Source organism: Symphalangus syndactylus, chromosome 23 (genome assembly GCF_028878055.3).
Source record: "Symphalangus syndactylus isolate Jambi chromosome 23, NHGRI_mSymSyn1-v2.1_pri, whole genome shotgun sequence".
Classification (NCBI taxonomy): Eukaryota; Metazoa; Chordata; class Mammalia; order Primates; family Hylobatidae; genus Symphalangus; species Symphalangus syndactylus.
Genome location: NC_072445.2, coordinates 59420030 through 59439797, shown reverse-complemented (window position 1 = coordinate 59439797; position 19768 = coordinate 59420030). Strand labels below are relative to the sequence as shown.

The following is a 19768-nucleotide window of genomic DNA, read 5'->3' as shown; positions in this document are numbered from 1 at the left end:
TGGCACTATTCATAATAGCAAAGACTTGGAACCGACCCAAATGTCCATCAATGATAGACTGGATTAAGAAAATGTGGCACATATACACCATGGAATGCTATGCAGCCATAAAAAAGGATGAGTTCATGTCCTTTGTAGGGACATGGATGAAGCTGGAAACCATCATTCTGAGCAAACTATCGCAAGGACAGAAAACCAAAGATTGCGTGCTCTCACACATAGGTGGAGGTGGGAATTGGAACCATGAAAACACTTGGACACAGGGTGGAGAACATCACACACCGGGGTCTGTCATGGAGTGGGGGGAAGGGGGAGGGATAGCATTAGGATATATACCTAATGTAAATGACGAGTTAATGGGTGCGGCACACCAACATGGCACATGTATACATATGTAACAAAGCTGCACGTTGTGTACATGTACCCTAGAACTTGAAGTATAATAATAAAAAAAGAGTGGTCAGAGGTAAGAGGAGAGCCCAGAGAGTGTAGCATGTTGAACTTATTGTAGTATCAGATGAATAAGTCTACTGATGGCTATATTTATTGAACCCTCACTGTGTATCAGACGCTATATAAAGCATTTTGCATGCATCTCATTTTCTATAAAGTGAGCTTATAAATTTATTTAATATGTGATTATATCAGGTGTAATAGGTTAATTTTTTATTTTTAGTGACTACATGAACAATAAAATAATCAGAATAAACAGTGGCAGTACCAACACATTTAAAAGAAGCCTGAGGCCGGGCACGGTGGCTCACACCTGTAATCCCAGCACTTTGGGAGGCAGAGGTGGGTGGATCACGAGGTCAGGAGATTGAGACCATCCTGGCTAACATGGTGAAACCCTGTCTCTACTAAAAATACAAAAAATTAGCCGTGCGTAGTGGCGGGCGCCTGTAGTCCCAGCTACTCGGGAGGCTGAGGCAGGAGAATGGCGTGAACCTTGGAGGCGGAGCTTGCAGTGAGCCGAGGTGGCACCACTGCACTCCAGCCTGGGCGACAGAGTGAGACTCCATCTCAAAAAAAAAAAAAAAAAGGCCTCATTAGATTGTCACATTCCATCTTGTGACTTTAGCTAACTAGATTAAGCCTTGAAAGAAAAAGATTTTTTTTCACCAAACTTTATGCAAATAGGAAGAACACAATTTCTTACTGAAGTCCAGTTGCTTGTGTTATGATAATCATGGAATATAATCTAAGAGCATATATCTACTTGTTGTAGTAGGACTTGAAAAAAATGCAAATAGCTTTGAGGAATGTAGGTTACTAGATCAATTAACAGCTTATTAACATACTCCATTCCTCCCCTTCATTTGGTATGTTATCGCATATACTTATATGTACATCAATTTTTCTAACTTTTTATAAATAAAGACGGGGTCTCGCTATGTTGCCCAGGCTGGTCTGAAACTCCCGGACTCAAGCAGTCTGCCTGCCTTGGCCTCCCAAAATGCTAGGATTACAGGCATGAGCCACTGTGCCCTGCCTCTAATTTTTTTCATAATCCTGTCGTGGCTTATATAATTTTTTTTTTTTGAAGTGGAGTCTCACTTTGTAACCCAGGCTGGAGTGCTGTGGCGCGATCTTGGCTCACTGCAACCTGTGCCTCCTGGGTTCAAGTGATTCTCTTGCTTCCGTCCCCAAGTAGCTGGGATTACAGGTGCCCACCACCATGCCCGGCTAATTTTTTTTATTTAGTAGAGATGGGGTTTCACCATGTTGGTCAGGCTGGTCTCAAACTCCTGACCTCAGGTGATCCACCCGCCTCAGCCTCCCAAAGTGCTGGGATTACAGGCATGAGCTGCAGTGCCCAGCCAATTTTTTTTTTTAATTAACGCTTTACCGTGACAGATTGTATAATTCTTATATAAAAAAATGTATACCCAGGGTTTTGGTACTAAGGAAGGAAAGTGATATATTTCCCTTTTAGAAATTTTACTTTTAGTAGTTAACATTTCTTTAACACCTTTTAATGTGCTGGGCATTGTTCTAAGAATATTATTATTATTTCATTTGAGCCTCACAATAATTCCACAAGGTAGACACCATTATTAATTCGGTTTGTAAAAGTGAGGAAACAGGCAGAGATTATTTTGCCCTTGCTTACAGAGTGTCTAAGCCATGACTTGAAAAATTACCACTCAACTGCTGTTCAGTTGAGTAAACATTTGAGTACTTTACGGTGGACATGGTGCTGTCAGAGATACAAAGATAAATACATAGCGACTATTTTCAAGAAGCTTATATTCTTGAGTGTTAACTTATACATCTTTGTATTAGTTATCTATTGCTGAATGACATTACCCCCAAATTTAGCAGCTTAACACAAGACACATTTATTTTCTCATACAGTCTCTGATGGTTCTGGCTCAGGGTCTTATAGTGTCCAGTCAAGCTGTCAGCCAGGACTACTGCATTCTCTGCAGACTTGTCTAGGGCTAGGGAGTCAGCTCCCAGGGGCATTCATGTGGCTCTTGGCAGGTGGTGGGAGGCCTTCCACATAGGGCTACTCACAACTGGTTTTTTCAGAGTGAGAGATCACACACACATAGACACAAACACACAGAAAGAGAAACCAAAACAGAAGCCACAGTCTTTGGTAGCCTAATCTTGGAAGTGATATACCATCATGTCTGCTGTATTCTATTGGTCATACACAGACCAGCTCTGGAACACTGTGCGAGCAGACTGCACAAGGGTGTGGTGGGGACTCTTGGGGGCCTGCTGGACGCTGGCTAAGACAGTCTTAAAGGTGGGTATGGGGAGAAAGGAATGAGGCTAAGGGAAGACTAGGGGCATCATAGCAGGTGAGGGAATGAAGTGTCTGTAAAAACAAGGTGATTAGAAAAAGCAGAAAGCTGTCTTGATATGTAAAATCATGTTTAAATAGCACAGTCTAGCATTTTCAAGGATTAATCCTGACATTTCTTGATTATGAGTTATGTGCCAGTCTCTGTGGTAAACACTGATGAACAAAAGTGAAGATGTCAGTCATTATCCACAAGGAGCTCAGTGATCTAGAGAAGCTAACCTTTAGATTAAGTAGTTCTTGTGTGGCTTGTTGAGTTCAGGAAGAACCAGGCAATGGAATTGTGAAGACAGCACAAGAAGAGGTAGAGAGTGGAGGAGGAACCGGTTCATGGGAGGGTGGAGAGGCAGGAGAGGTGAACTGCCTATGGGTTGGTACTACCAGGACATGACTGCGTTGCTGCTCTTGCGTGCCTTGGAAAGCAAAGATGTTTTCATTAGTAATGTGAAACTGGGTTTTTATTATACAGTTTCTTCCTTCTGTCACTGCCTGCCATGAATTACATGAATCTGTCGTGGTTTCCAGGCCTACGTATCAGAATCACCTGGAACTGTTCATACAGATCCATGGCTCCAGTAGATATATGTGGAATTAGGATCTTAGAACAAGGCCTAGGATGCTGCCTTGTAAACCAACTCTTCAGGAGATTTTGTTATTGAGAGCTTAGTGGTTGGGAACACCCGATTTTTTTTAAATTTTTTTTTTGTGATCAATTTATAGCTATCTTGTGGCGTATAAGTGTTAATATGGGAGACTTAGACTTATTAAAATTTCAGTATAAATGACTCACTTATTTCCAAGAGCATATGATAACTCAGTTTTTTTTTAAAGTGACTTGTCTTTTAACAGTTTATATTAAATTTATCTTTTGAGAATGTTTTCTTCATTTGTATGTGGTTATTAGCCATAGAAAATTATCCTTATTAAATTATAATACAGTCATCCCTCAGTGTTGTCATCCAAAAGACCACTAGGCTGGCTAAATAGTAGAAAGGATAGTTTTATCAGCAATATCAATTTGCAAACCAGGAAGAGATAGTCTCTGCCATGTGCATGTGCAGAAAGCACTGTCTCTTCATAGAAGGGAAGTTGAGGTTGGGTTTTATTGCCTTTCAGAGTTTGTATTACACAATAGAGTCATACATATTCAGCAGGTTTGGGGGAAAAGCTATACATATTTATGAGAGGAGCTGAGTGCATGCTCAGTGGGTAAACATGTAACATGTATTCTCTGTTTACTTTGGGGCAAGGTTTTAGCATTAAAATGAGGTAGAATTTGACTATGTCAGAAGGTGAACTATGGGATGCAAAGGCAGTCTGTGCACAGTCTCTATGGTATAGTATAACTGGTAGAGACTGGCATAAGGTCTACAATTGCTTATGAGAAAAGAATGTTTATAAGGCTGGTCCTGTGTCTAATCAGAGTTGTGGTCTGGGTTGTAAATCAGTAAGGGGTGGTCTGATAGCTCCTATTGTCAGGGAGTTTAGAGCCATAGGACTTTAGAAATTCGCCATGCCGCCTGGGCCCTGAACCCTTGACCTGTAGGTAACTTTGCTTCCTTAATCGTAGTTTCAGTCTTAGTTGATAAAGAGGTGTCTATTTTGATCTCAAAGTATATATGGGGGATTGATTCTAGGACCACTGCATATACCAAAATCCTGCAGTGGCCCTGGAGAACCCATGTATGTGAAAAGTCAACCCTCCCTGTAGGTGGGTTTTGCATCCTTAGAATATTTTTGCTCCATGTTTAATTGAAAAAAAATCCACATGTATGTGGACTCGTGCACTGCAAACCTGCGTTGTTCAAGGGTCTACTGTATCTTAAAAATTCTAAACATTTTAGTTATATTAAATCTGAAGTATATGGGAGAATCAAACATTAAAAATGTTTATGTAAATATGTTAGGTGAGCAGCTATTGGAATTTCCACCTCCCTTCTTGGATAATTGGGGTTCTGCTAAATTTTTTTCTAAAAATAAAGATTCGAAAGAAGTAATAGGATCCTTGAATGTATGAGTCAAGAAATTTTTTAGCCTCAACTTCTACTAGCTAGTTTTTTTTACTTTATACAAGTCACATATTTCCCAGGCCTGTTTCCTCACTTATAATACTATCTAATGTAAATAGTTTTCATATTGATTAAGGGAGAGCTGATGTAGAAATTTTATGAGTTAAGAAAAAAAGTTTAGAGGTTTTACTAGGAGTTAAGAAAAAATGTGTGCATTTGCACATAAACTGGTTTCTTTAATCTTTCAAGTTAAGCAACTTTCTTTTTCAAGTGGGACTTCTTCAGACTTTTAATATACTTATTTGCAGAGTAAGGTTTAGGACCAAGAAAATCGTTACTCTCTGCACACCTCTGACCTCTTAGACTTAGGCCTTCTTGAAAGTTGGTTTAGGAAACTTGATTCAATATTTAAAGATTCCTTCCAGTTATGAAATTATCTCTCTCTCTCTTTTAATCCCAGTACAGCATAATTACTTCCTCACAGTTAGTCTGAATGCTATTTAAGGTGTGATTACTGTGACTTGACTTTGCATTATTTGCAGTTTTCCTGGTTATGCTTGTATTTCCTGATTGGTCATTCCTTTGGTCACCTATTTATATTTAGTTTCAGGAATGTATTATATTGAGAATTTCATTACAAGTTATGCTCGTTGGTGTAAAAAGTTTAATTTTCAGTATTTAGTATAAATATCCCATGGAAATGTTATATCATGAGATTCTAAAACATTTTATCCTTCTTCATTGAGAAGGTTTTTTTTAGGTTGGTGATTCAAACAAACATGAATCAAAAAAAATATTTTTTTGTATGATACATATAATTTAAGATACTTGAGGGCACACAATAACAATTAAAACCATTGTATAGTTACTGTTATAATTTCATACTAGATTCAGATTTTGACAGTTAATCCTTACACTTTTTATCTGAGTAAAAATCACTGGAATTATAATTGATTAATTAGTTAATCAGTTACGGGGAAGAACAAATTGAATGGCATCTTTTAGGAAGACAGTGCTGTGGCTCAAATATAGAGCAATTTTTGAACTATTTTAAATAGCCTTAACCTGATTTCTTTAAAGCAAATGATATTTTGATTGGTTTTAATTAAAAACCTGTTTTTCTAAGAATTGTCTTCTGTTTAATTATGGGTATTGTTATTTACAGTTTGAAATTATATAATTAGCAAGCAAAAGGGTAACTTAGTTTAAGTGGGCAATAAACAGTATTGCCATGAATTTTAAGATGGGCACTGTGTTAAAGCAGCTCTTGAAGGTGTCACAATTAAGTTTAAAAGATAATGTTTCTGCTCTCTCTTAAGAGGCAAAAGTAGAAAACTATTAAATATCTACAGTAGCTTTAACTTATGTATTAAATGTGGTTGCCAGTTGATAAATACAATTTATTTTTAAGTCTGGTTGAAATGTTAGCGTGATTAAAAATAAGAAGAAAATGTCTTTTATGTTTACCTTCATTTTAGCCTCCTTTGTTGATTATTTCTTGGTGTAAAGTTTGCATCTGGTATCATAATCCTGTCTAAGGAGCTTCCTTCAGTGTATTTTGTAGCATAGATCTTCTGGCAGTTGATTCTCCGAGCTTTTTTCTTTCTGACAAATGTTCATTTCACCTTTAGTTTTGAAAGACATTTCTGTTGAATATAGATTTCTGGCTTTATAGTTTGTTTCCCCCTTTCAATATTTTAAAGATGTCATTCTGTTGTCTTCTGGCTTGGAAATTTCTGATAAGAAGTTTCCTTTACTTTTTATATTTGTTCCACTGTTTGTAATATGTCTTTTAACCTCTGACTACTCTCAGTATTTTCCCTTTATCTTTGGTTTTCACGCATTTCACTATGATGTGTCTAGGTGTGTGTGCGTGGTTTGTTTTTGTTTTGTTGTTTTTTTGGTTCTTGGAAGTGGGAGGTATTTATCTTAGGATTCTGTGAGAGTCTTGGATTTGTGGTTTGATGACTTTTATTATTTTTGGAAAATTTTCAGCAACTTTCCCTTCAAATATCTTTTTTTCTCTGTTGTCTCTTTCTTATTCTGGACTCCAATTACATATATGTTAAACCATTTGAAATTGTTCCATATCTTTTTTTCTAAACTTCTAGCATTTTCATTTGGCTCTTAGAATTTCCATCTCTACTGAAATTCCCCATCTGTTCATGTGTGTTGTCTGCTTCTTCCACTAGAGACTTTAACATATTAACAATAATTATTATAAAGTCCCTGTGTGGTTATTCCACAAACTGGGCCATCTCTGACTCAGGTTCTGTAGATTGCTTTATCTTTCAACAGTGAGTTGTTTTTTCCTGTTTTTGTGTGCTTCTTAGAATTTTTTGATTGAAAAAGTCTCACTAAAGACTGAGGTACATCGTGTTCATGTCTGGAGATGGTCTGTTGCTTCCATTAGACCAATAATGTGAGAACTGATTTAATCTACTTAGGAGTTGAGCTGAATTTGAATTTTGTTGTTGTGGTTACCTTCAGTGCACCACATGCTTCACATTCTCCAAGGTTGCTGTTGTTGCCTTGTGCTTAGGGTGGGAGCTCTGTACTGCAGGGTTATTCTCAGTGGCAATGCTCCATTGTAGCTTTTAGCCATTTTTTCACAACTATGCCTCAGAAGGGGTCTCTCTCCACACACTAGCCTGCCCCCAGTGGTGGAATGCTGATGCTTGTTGCTTGCCGCTAGGCTCCTGAGGGGAGCTGTCCTGTTTCTGTGTTAGGCATGCTCTGTGTATGGGGATCTCAGGAGGTGGGTCTTTGTCAGCATTCCTGCCTTTCTGAACCATGGTGGCCAAACCGTTCTTACATTTGTGATTGTTCTTAGGAGTTTCTCATCCTTCCATTGGCAGTAACAGACCTCTGCTTGGAATTGGGTCCTGGGTCCTGGATGGTTTTCTGCTTCTCTCCCAGGAATAGAGGTTTTATTCTTCTACCCTTCCCTAAACTGGAGTTCTACTAGAGCTTTGCCTGTCCCTTTAGGGTGACAGGATTTGCTGCCCTCCCCTAATGGCTAAGGCTTTTGCCTTGAATAAGGGAAGGATCGCAAGAAGCAAGATTTCTGTGTTTCCCCAGCAGTCACCTCCCGCAGGCCTACACCACCACCGGTGGCTCTCTCCAGTCTCCGGCCTATGATCCAGTCTTTCCAGGGAGCACTCAGTAATGACCTGTGGAAAAGCACTTGCAAGCGAATGTGCATTTGTGTCTGTCACTTGTGTCATTTACTCAAGGTTGATGTGGTCTTTAACAGTCTGTAAAAATTGTAGCTGATTTCTTCTTACCCACTTGTATGTTGCCCACCGCCTGCTCTTATGCTTTACCAGGTAACACATGTCCCCCACTCCTTGCTTTGCATCCTCACCTCACTAACGAGCTAAGGAAAAGTTACGATTGTATAATTTATCTTTTTCTCATTCGATGGGAGTGACATTTTTTGCAACTTTTTATATTAAAATTTAAATAGAATAACTGAACTGTTTTAGTAATCATAGATTTTAAATTCTACAAAATCATGCATTTAGGAAAAAATTTGGGACACTACAAACCTGAAATTAATGCATGCTGGGCTTAATACCTAGGTGATGGTTGTTAGGTGCAGCAAACCACCATGGCACACATTTACCTATGTAGCAAAGATGCACATCCTGCACATGCACCCCAGAAATTAAAAAATAAAATAAAATAATTTAAAAAAAGAAATTTAGATATTTATAGAACATGGTCAGTAATGTAATTGTGCAGGTAATCTTCACATTTTTGTACTTGATATTTTCCTGCTTTTAGTTTCTTTACTGCTTGCTTCTCACCAGCGTTTGAACAGTATGGTAGATGGACTAAATGTACTTTTTTATACTCCCAAACCTAATGGAATTATCACTTATCCAGTTGTTCACACCAGAAATCTGAGAGGCGAGACGTCACACCTCCCTCATCTCTATCATCCAGGCCATCCACAAGTTCTCCTAAATATTTCTCAAATTATTTTCAATCCTAAGCCCAGTACAAAAATCCAGGCCTTAATTTATCATTGTACTCTTTAAAATTGTTATTATTTGTTCATTTATTATCATTACTATTTTTTTTAAAGCGACAGGGTCTCGCTCCATTGCCCAGGCTGGAGTGCAGTTGCACAATCATAGCTCACTGCAGCCTCAAACTGCTGGGCTCAAGCGATCCTCCTGCCTCAGCCTCCTGAGTAGCTGGGACTATGGGCTTATGCCACCACACCTGGCTAATCTCTTTTTACTCTTGAAATATTCTTATAGTCTCTCATCTCCATCCAGTCCCACTTTTCCATATCTACCAGAGTAATATTTTTAAAAGGAGATAGATTCTATAACTTCTTTATTTAAAGTTTTTATTGAGTCCCCATAATCTTCAATTTTCACAAAAATTCTTCATTCTATATGGTCTATAAGCCTCGCCCCTTTCTTCACCAAAAATTACTCTGGCTCTAACATACCACTGTAATTTACAGCCTCATCTTACTGTATTTTTTGGTTTTAGTCAAACCCAGAGTTCTTGCAATTTCATATTCTCGATTATATATAATTTCATGATTTGAACATTGTGTTTTAGAGCAGTGGTTTCTCATTCTTGGCTGTACAGGAGCATAAGAAACGTTTAAATTTGGGCAACTTTTAAAAATTCCAGTGTCCAAGCTACATCTAAACCAATTAACTCAGAATGTCTGGGGGTGGTATCAAGGCATCATCATTTATTTTAGGCTCTCCCAGGTGACTCCAGCATATAGCCAAGTCCCACCTCCCACTCCCCACTGTTATCGCACCTCCAACATGATTATCTAATTTGTTTAAATCTTGTTAATTTTTAAAAAATTCATGTTTGGGGATGACTCTTCTTGGAACCTTTCTTGACAACCCACACCCTTGCACAGGGCTATGTACCCCATAGCATCACCTGCATACTGTACTCTGCAGAAACTGAGGAATTAGAACATATGTAATTGAAATGTCATTGATTGAACACTCAAAGTGCCAACTCTTGATAATATGTGAAACTACCTTGACTGTAATTTTCAATGGGGGATGGGACAGCCAAGCCCAGCCCAGGAGTCAGCAGACATTTTCTGTAAATACAGTATTCTACTTTTAGCAATAGTATTTTATTTTAGTTAAATAGAAAATGTAGTAAATATTAATATTTTTGGCTTCATGGGCCATATAATCTCTGTCTCAGTTACTCAGCTCTGCCATTGTAGCTTGAAAGTAGTCATGGACTACTATGAATGTGTTTATTCCAATAAAACTTTATAAACACTGAAATTTAGTTTCCTATGATTTTTACATGTCAAAAATTATTGTTCCTCATATATTTTTTTCTTTTCCTTTTTTTTCTTTTTTTTTTTTGTGACGGGGTTTCACTCTGTCACCAAGGCTGGGGTGTGGTAGCATGATCATGGGTCACTGCTGCAGCGTTGACCTCCTGGGCTCAAGTGATTCTCCCGTCTCAGCCTCCTGGGTAGTGAGGGACCACAGGAATGTACAACCATGCCTGGCTAATTTTTTAATTTTTTGTAGAGACAGGGCCTCATGCTGGTCTTGAACTCCTGGGCTCAAACAGTCCTCCTGAGTCAGTCTCCAAAACTGCTGGGATTACAGGCATGAGCTACTGTGCCCAGCTTCTTGATTTTAAAAAATCATTTCAAAATCTAAAAACCATTCTTGAAGACTATACAGAGACAGGTGGTAAACTAGATCTAGATGTGGCTCGTGGGCTATATTTTGCCGACCCTTGATCTATATAGCACTTTTCCAAATTATAAATGTATCATCTCTCTGAGAGTCTAGTAAGTCACCTATGTGGGACATGTCCCCAAATTCAGAAGTCATTGCTGTTAGAAAATGGGAGCAAGTTCTGCACTTTAGATTTGTTGGTTTTACAAAAAGCTTGAAATAACCCAGTTAGGACACAGATTATTTAAATATGTAATATGAACCATTTCTGTAAAGAAGGTGATGGTATAAAGAAAGAAAATATATATAATATATAAATGGTATTTTCAGCTTGATTTCTAGAATGTTTAGTGTATAGTAAGTTTTCAGTATTGCCTTGCTAATGACTTTTAGTAGAGAGGTTGGATTCTCTGTATTTTTGAGGATTAAAAAAATAATTAGTCTAATGAGATAGGTTTTGTTGTTTTAATGATTTTCAGAGCTTTAAATAAATACCTCTTATGTAACTTTATCCTAGAGTAGTGATTTCTGTCTCTACTGCATACCCAGTATGCAGTAACTCTCATGAGCAGCTCAAGTTGAGAACCATTGGTCTAGTAGAGCATCTTCTCCTTTATTTTTATTTATTTTTTTTTTTACTTTTTATTTTTTGAGACAGAGTCTTGCTCTGTCGCCCAGGCTGGAATGCAGTGGCATGGTCTTTGCTCACTGCAAGCTCCACCTCCCGGGTTCATGCCATTCTCCTGCCTCAGCCTCCCGAGTAGCTGGGACTACAGGCGCCCGCCACCACACCCGGCTATTTTTTTTTTTAAATTTTTAGTTAGAGATGGGGTTTTGCCATATTAGCCAGAATGGTCTCGATCTCCTGACCTCGGCCTCCCAAATCTCCTCCTTTGATAAAGAATAGAATGAGAGCCAGGCATAGTTGCACATGCCTGTAGTACCAGCTACTCAGGAGACTGAGGCAGGAGAATCATTTGAGCCCAGGAGTTTGAGTCCAGCCTGGGCAACATAGCAAGACTGCTATCTCTTAAAAAAAAAAAAAAAAAAAAAAAAGAATGAAAAACTAATTTCTAAAAATATTATATTTGCGATAAAAATGTGTGTAAAATATTTCAGACCAGTTGTTTAAAATAGTAAAGAATGTATAAAATGGTATCATTCATCTCATATCTTATCTCTAAAAGATAGCCATTGTTAGGTCTTCTTCCATTTGGTTATATGTTTTCTGTACAGATATGAAAATGTACTTTTTTAAACAAATAGGATTATACAATGTGTACCATTCTTTGACTTGTTTTTACTCAGTATTTTCTAGACATCTAGAGAAATTCATTTTTCATAAATAATGTTGTTGAAGGATTAAAAACAAAAGCACAGAAGATAATTTTTTAGTGGCTTGGCAACCAGAGCTGATGAAAGTTACAGATTGGGAGCAGAGCTATTTCTAGTATTGTTTGGAGGCTGGAACAGATCATAACTCCGCTGCCTTTTACCCCACCAAAAAGTAACACACTGCAACAATCCAGGCAAAATTCAGGTGAGGATTATAAACAGTCTTGAGTGGGGAAATGTTATAAAAGGAATTTCTGAGATACGTTCTGGAAGAAGGGATATTCCCTTCCAGAGAATTATGGTGATTATAGGCATGAGATGCTTCAAAGTTTCTGTTGTTTTATGTATTACATTTTTTAAATGTTTGTTTTGTATTGTTTCAGCACTAGCAAAGTCTCTCTGGCTTCCTCCCTTCATTGTTACCCAATTGCTAGAAGCTTGGATGAGGTGGGGTATGAGTGGAGAGAGAAAACTGTGAGCCTCTGGGTGTTCACTTTAGCATAGACAGTTTAAGAAAAGGCTGTGATATTCCACTCCTGTCTTTTTACTAGGTGTTCTTCCCAGGAACATGGGCATCTGCTTTTGCTCTAGTCCTTAGGATCCTGCGGTTCTCTTCACCTGAACTAATCCAGTAGGTTTCATGTATTTGCCGATAGTGATTGGGCCTTGGACAGTCTTGCTTATCCAGAGTTGATCAAAATCTTTAGAGTCCCTGTTCACTCATGAGGTTATGTTGATCTGTCAGGTAATTCAAAATAATAGTAATAACACAAAACCTAACATAACTGTTAGGTTACGTTTTCTATCATTTTTTCCGTCATAAAGAGTATGATTTTTTGAAAGAGAGAAAGAAATATAAAAGTAAATCTGACATTAGGGTACTTTGTTCATGTTCAGTCTGATGAAGGAATAATCCTGGACTGGTCATTGGAGGACCATTTGAGGTTCTATTTTAATTTTATGATTATTTTGATACCTTTGGTTTTTATAAAACATTAAACTGAAATTTTACTTTGCCTTCTATTAGGTAGATTTATTGTTGAGATCATAGCTACATATTCAGTAGTCAAACAACACTACTTTTTTTATAATGTCAGATAATCTCCTGTTCATAGTGTTAAATATATTCAATAAATAAATTATTTCCTCTAATTGTATTATAAGAACTTTTTAAAATGGGCTCGAGGTACAAGGCGGATTGTTGACTTTTGTATTGAAGAATCTGTGGTTGTTGCAGAGCCTTTCCTTGTCTCAGGGTAAATTGAGAAAAGAGCTCCCTTGATGAAAATATACACCCGCATTTTCTACTCCCTTATATTCTCACTTTATTAGGTTCACTTAGGAAAACTGTTATCTTTCAATATGCAAATGTCTTCTGAGCAAGTTGGGGTTTTTAAATTTTAATGTATTTATTATAAGTTGAAGCCATTTGTTTGAGAGTAATGATCTGAAATACTGTTTCCCTGAATGCTGGAAGAGAAAAGCCTCTAAGAGGCAAGCTTTGTCTGTTTTTCCATAATCACTAGCATCTATCTTGTATGCCATTGAGAAGCAGGCATGGTAGTTTAACACACACTGTAAAATATATCAGACGTCTCTTCTTTGAAGTAATTTCAAATTGCATGAGTCCATTTTACGTGCCAGTTCTTAAGAATTTGGCAGGGTAAAGCTGATTTTAAAAAAAATCTTTCTATTCTTTCGTTTTTTTAAATTAAACTTTTATTTTGAGATTATAAGAATCACAGTTGTAAGAACCAATACATAGAGAGCTTATGTGCCCTTTATCCAGTTTACCCAATAGGAACATCTCAGAAATCCACGGTATAATATATCAACCAGGATATTGACATTGATGCAATCCACCAACCTTATCCAGACTTTGCTAGTATTTCTTGTACACTTGTACTCTTCTCTATTGTGTATTTAGTTCTATACAATTGTATCACTTACATGTATATCCACCACTATAGTCAAAGAAGAAATCCATTACCGCAAAGATTGCTCATGTTGCTTTTTAATAAACATACCCTCCTTCCTTTTTAAGGAGTTTTTGTTTTGTTTTAAATTCTTAGTCATTTATGGTCTTGACCTAATTATTTTTCAAATTTATATCATGCTTTTAAATTTTTTACTTTTTTAAAAAAGATTAGTAAAAACATAACTGATGAAGCACACTTGCTGTTGACTGGGGGCAGTGACTCATGCCTGTAATCCTAGCACTTTGGGAGGCCAAGGTGGGCAGATCACCTGAGGTCGGGAGTTCGAGACAAGCCTGACCAACACGGAGAAACCCCATCTCTACTAAAAATACAAAAATTAGCCAGGCATGGTGACGGGCACCTGTAATCCCAGCTACTTGGCAGGCTGAGGCAGGAGAATCGCCTGAACCCGGGAGGTGGAGGTTGCAATGAGCTGAGGTTACTCCACACCAGGCCCCCCTCCCCGCCAAAAAAAGGCACTCACTGTTTTCTCCTCCCTCACACAGATCACTTGTGTGACAAGTGATGTGTAGTTTTTTTCCCACACCAAGCAATTCTCTAGGATACCAACTGGGTGTCCTACAGTTCAGTTCAGTTCTGACATTTACCTGGTGTTAGCATCCAGTCCCGCAGGTTAAAGGCACAGTCCCAGAAACGACTCCCATTTAGACACCAGTAGAAAGTCTGGGCTTCCCGTATTTCTGACTGGCTGTAAGTCGGGGGTTCCCATTGACCCCTCCTCAGGTTTCATCATTTGCTAGAACAGCTCACAGAACTCAAGGAAACACTTCACTGGTTATGGTTACTGGTTGATTTTAAAGGTTACAACTTGAGGCCAGGCGTAGTGGTTCTCGCCTATAATCCCAGCACTTTGGGAGGTTGAGGCAGGAGGATTACTTGAGGCCAAGAGTTCTAGACCAGTCTGGGCAGCACAGGCAGATCCTGTCTCTACAAAAATATTTTTTAAAAACTAGCCAGGCATGGTGGCCCACATGTGTAGTCGTAGCTACTGGGAAGACTGAGGCAGGAGGATCACTTGATCCCAGGAGATGGAGGCTGCAGTGAGCTATGGTCACGCCACTGCACTCCAGCCTGGGTGATGGAGCAAGACTCTGCCTCAAAAAATAAAACAAAATCATATGGTATTCATTTGTGATGGTTTATTTCACTTAGCGTAATGTCCACAAGGTTCATTCCTGTTGTAGTATGTGATAAGATTTCCTTCCTTCCCTTTTAAAACTGAGTAATTTTTCCATTGTATGTGTACCGTGTTTTGTTTATCCATTCAGGGACTCTTGAGTTGCTATCACCTCTTGGCTATTGTGAATAATACTGATAAACATGGGTGTGCCAATATCTCTTTGAGATTCTGCGTTTAGTTCTTTTGGGTATATACCCAGAAAGTGGAATTGTTGGATCATATGGTAGTTTTGTTTTTAACTTCCTGAGGAGCCTCCATACTATTTTCCACAGCAGCTGCATCATTTTACATTCCTACCAACAGTAAATATCCATATTTAATGATATTTGGATACATAGGTTTTGATTCATCCATTTTAATTATTTAATGACTGTTTTATTGACTTTTCTTTTACAATTGATAGAGAGTGACTACCTAGCCCAAATCACAGATGAGATACTTTGTATTATAGAATGTTTGCATATCAAGGATGATCCTCAAGGTGACATCTAAATATTTTAGAGTCAGCTCTTTCAGGTATAAATGAGAGAATCCTTACCTGAATAGTTTAAGTAAAAAGAGGGATTTTATTACACGGGAACTGGGATGTGACATTGAATCTAAGGATGGTAATGAGTCAGGCCTTAGAAATAACTGATTAAGGGACTTGATTCTCTCTTGTCTTTGGTGGATCTTTTTCCTTCTTGTACTGTGGCTTTCATCATGCGACGATGAAGTAGCTTCACAAATCTTGAGCCTTTCAGCTTCAGCTACAGCTACACTTCAGCTTCAGCTACACTCAGTTGGTCCCAATCCAGAAGTCCCAGGGGAAGGGAACGATTGGCCCAGCTTGGATCGATTGCCTTTCTTTCCAACCTTACTACAGTATGGTTAGGGAGAAGGAGTCAGTGCAAGGACATCTGTGGGAACTATATGGAGTGACTGGGAGGCAGTTGGGTGGCCAGAAGGAAAGGGAATGAATGTGAGAGAGAGAATGAAGAGTGTGCTTGTCCAGTGTCTCTTAAGCTGAGATGTCAGTGAACAGTCAATTGAGGTCACAGTGGGGAGATAATATTGGAGCTTGAAAAGTTCTGGATAAGGAACACTAAGATGACTAGAGGGAAATAATTTATCTGACTGATTTTTTAGTATACCAAGTTCAGGGCCACGAGGAGAAAATGACTGAAATTCTTAAAGATAAAAGGTAAAAGTCATTGACTGATTTCTGGAATGATTTGAATTAGAATTACAAGGTAGTTAAAAACATTCTTAACACTTCTGTTTAGGGTAGAAAATAAAAGATTCTATTTCAAACTAATTTTATAATTCTAAGAAGTTTACAAATATATCGGGGTTTAATGTAAAATTGATGGATGATAGCTATATAATAGGGGCATTTAGAAGAAATTAGAGTATAGTGTTAACCTTTTGAAGCCATGGAAGGAATTATTTCCCCATCAGGCATCAGCGATGATGATAAAACTTATAATGTATTCAGTGCTACTTGTGTCAGGTACTGTGTGAAGCATTTTTCTATGTATTATGTCATTTAACCTCCCAAACCATAGGTGCTCACTATTTGTTAAACTGAATTTTCTAAGTTGTGTTTCAACAGATTATTAACACTTTGCTTTTCCTTTCAGAGATGTGGTACTGGATCTTCCTCTGGGCTCTCTTCTCTTCTCTGTTTGTCCATGGTGCTGCAGGAGTGTTGATGTTTGTGATGCTGCAGAGGCATAGGCAGGGAAGAGTCATCTCTGTCATTGCAGTCAGCATTGGATTTCTGGCTTCTGTAACTGGAGCGATGATTACCAGTAAGTTGATTTTCTTTTGTCTGAGGATGTAAGTTTGTATGCACTTAGCATTTTGGTAGCTGTGTTCTTGTTATACATGTAACATTAGTGAGATCTTTTATGTAGATTATTTTTCAACACTTAACACACTCCACCTAGAAGATAAAGATGAGCTGATTTATTCATTGAACAGATAGTTGTTGTAATTCTGCTATGTGAAGAGTCCTTTTACAAGGTTTTGAGGGAAATAGAAAAATTCATAAAAATTGGCAAGAGGCAAGGCAGTTCAATGGGAAAATTCACAGTGATTATAGTTTCTGCTTTCAAGTTGCTCATTTTCTAGGAAAAAGGAAAGGCATAAAAATATGTCAGTGATAATTATCATAAGCAAAAGTATAGCCCTGAGGTCCTTAATGTCATCTGCCTGTGACTACAAAATAAAATTGCACTTTCTTCTTATATACACATTATTATGGCCTACTAGAAATGAGCTGTGCTAGAGTGTCCTCTAGTGCTTTGCAGGTTTCCTGCTGTGCTGCCTCATGAGCTTTTTCAGACAGTTTTTGGGTTCATTCCCTCTGGCCTTCTCTGCTTAACACTGTACTTAGGCCCAAACTCCAGCCTCGACTTCAAAGAATTAGTTTATGGTTTTGTTATCAGCAGAAGGTATCCAAGTTACCAGCAGCAAATCCATACAGGTCTGCAGCAGCCTCAATTCTTGCCTCCTCAGAGGAAAGACTGAGGAGTATAAGACAGAAAAAGACAGCAAGGCAAGCTTCAGAGCTGGAGTGGAATTTAAAAGCTTTAGAGCAGGAAAGAAAGGAAAGTACACTTGGAAGAGACCCAAGCGGGCACTTTGGAGGTCAAGTGCCCCATTTAACCTTGGTCCTACGACTCGCTGGCCCATTTCCAGTGTCTTGCACCCCTTTTCCTTCATTTTTCCTTTAGGGTGAGCCACCCGCATGTGCGGTGCCCTCTTTACACTTGGGAGGCGAGCATGCGCAGTGTGTTTAAGAAGTTGTGTTCATGCTCATCTGAGGCTTTCTTCCCTTTTCCAGTGGAATGCCCCGGAAGGTCATACTCCACCATTTTGTCTTAACGCGCATGCTTGAGCCCACTTACACATTTCCTGAGATTTTATTGGAAGCTACTGGTTACCAATTTCAAGTGTTTTTATCTATTGGGAAATTGCCTCTCCCTGGTGCCTGTGACCAATTATCATTTTAGTGTGACAACTGCAGGACCATCACCTGATGGTCACCTGACATTCCTGGTGGGTGAGGGTAGCCCTCTCCTGCCCCACTCCTGACAACCTACCTACTGTAACAATTTCTGCAGCCGCTGGTTGAGCAGAGCTTAGGTGTGCACCCTGTTGAGACTGGAGTGTGCCACATCTGCTTGCTTAGTGTGGTTGTGCCAGAAACCGGGTGCCTCTCTGAGCTGCTGTTGATTCTGTGACTGCCAATGCATAGTACATGTGTCTGTTGCCCTTCACGTCCGGCCTATTCCCATATGTCAGGGGCAGCTCACTGCTACCACTGGATCTGTTTTGGGACTTTCTGACAGTTTCTTCTTCCTTTCTAGTTGATTCTTGCCTCAGAGATAAGAAGGCAACCTTATCTTTATCATGCAAGGGATTCCCTTCTTTACCCTTTCCAGAGTGATTGACATCCTTTGCCTTGAGAGGAAAGCCCTATTCCCACGTCCCTTGGTATGTCTTATGGCACTAATAAGACAACCATAAAATACTTGTGGGAAATGGGGAGGAGTCTATTTTCTTATCCTTCAATTGTTATTTTTTGTTATCTTGTGTTAAGTTTTTATAGTTGCTTTTGTTGTTTCTGCATTCAACCTATAATTTGATGATATGGATGTTACCTCATATGCTTTGTCATAGACAGGGTTTTAAACAGGTACTCAGGTTTAGCTAAAGCACATGGTCTGCTTAATAGGAGTAGTACCAGATTCAGTAGGAAAGATAGAACTGAGCCAGATTCCAGAGGGCCTTGGAAAGCTGTCTGGGAAGTTTGGGCTTTATTCTGCAGGCCATGGAAAACAAATGGATATTTTTGAATGCAGTTGGCAAGGGACAAGCAGTTCAGTGGGAAATTTTGTTTTATAGTTGAATATAGAATTAATGTAAAGAAGCAAGAGAAAACCCTGAAAGAGCAGGGACCTGGTCTGTCTTCATCACTGCTCGATCCCCAAAAATAAAACAGTACCTAGAACATAACTGATACTCAAAACATATAGGTTGGATGGATAGGAGGAGTGAGAGAGGAAGAGAGGGAGGAAAGGAAAGAAAGAAGAGGGGATAGGGAGAGAGAATAAAGAGGAAGGAAGAGGAACTAAGAGGCATTAACTTAACTATAATCTAAACTTGAGGCCAGGTTCTGAACTAAAGTAATGGCCGTAGGTTGGGAAGGAAGGAGTTAATGTAAGAACTATACAAAGGACAAAAAATCTAAATTAGTTATTCATTGTGGTGGCATACAAAGAGATATGAAAGGGGCTGCCAGTAGTTTTTGACATGGCCACTGTTGTAATTGTGCAACCATGAACAGAGGACGAAGGAAGAAGGAGCAGCCTGTTTGGAAGTTTAAGTGGTATGTGTGTATATATATATATATATATGTATTTATTTGCATATATTATTGGAAAAGTTTAAAGAGAGCATGAGAAATGGAATTCTTCCATTTATCTCTGATGATATGTATGTATATATAACCCATTTTCAATTCAGTCAAGAATAAAGTAAGCCAGTGATTTTAGAAACTGCAGTGTTATATTTTTAAATCCTTAATATAAGTCTGACACAATTCCAAGTAAAAATTTGTGTCCATATTAGCAATAAAACATGTAATTTTTTTCTGGCTAATTATCTGACTTGCAAACAGGTGAATTAGGAAAACTAGCCAATGTGAATAGTGATATTTTTCTTAATACAAGTTGTGA

General features: G+C 38.5%; 1 protein-coding gene across 1 annotated transcript in view; it reads left to right on the top strand.

The window, feature by feature from the left end:
- Nucleotides 1-19768, top strand: part of TMEM170B (transmembrane protein 170B) — a 45819-nt gene that overhangs the window by 11038 nt on the left and 15013 nt on the right. Inside the window, exon 2 of the mRNA XM_055263258.2 lies at nt 16664-16834. Coding sequence (XP_055119233.1) covers nt 16664-16834 — 171 coding nt within the window. The remainder of the gene's footprint in view (nt 1-16663; nt 16835-19768) is intronic.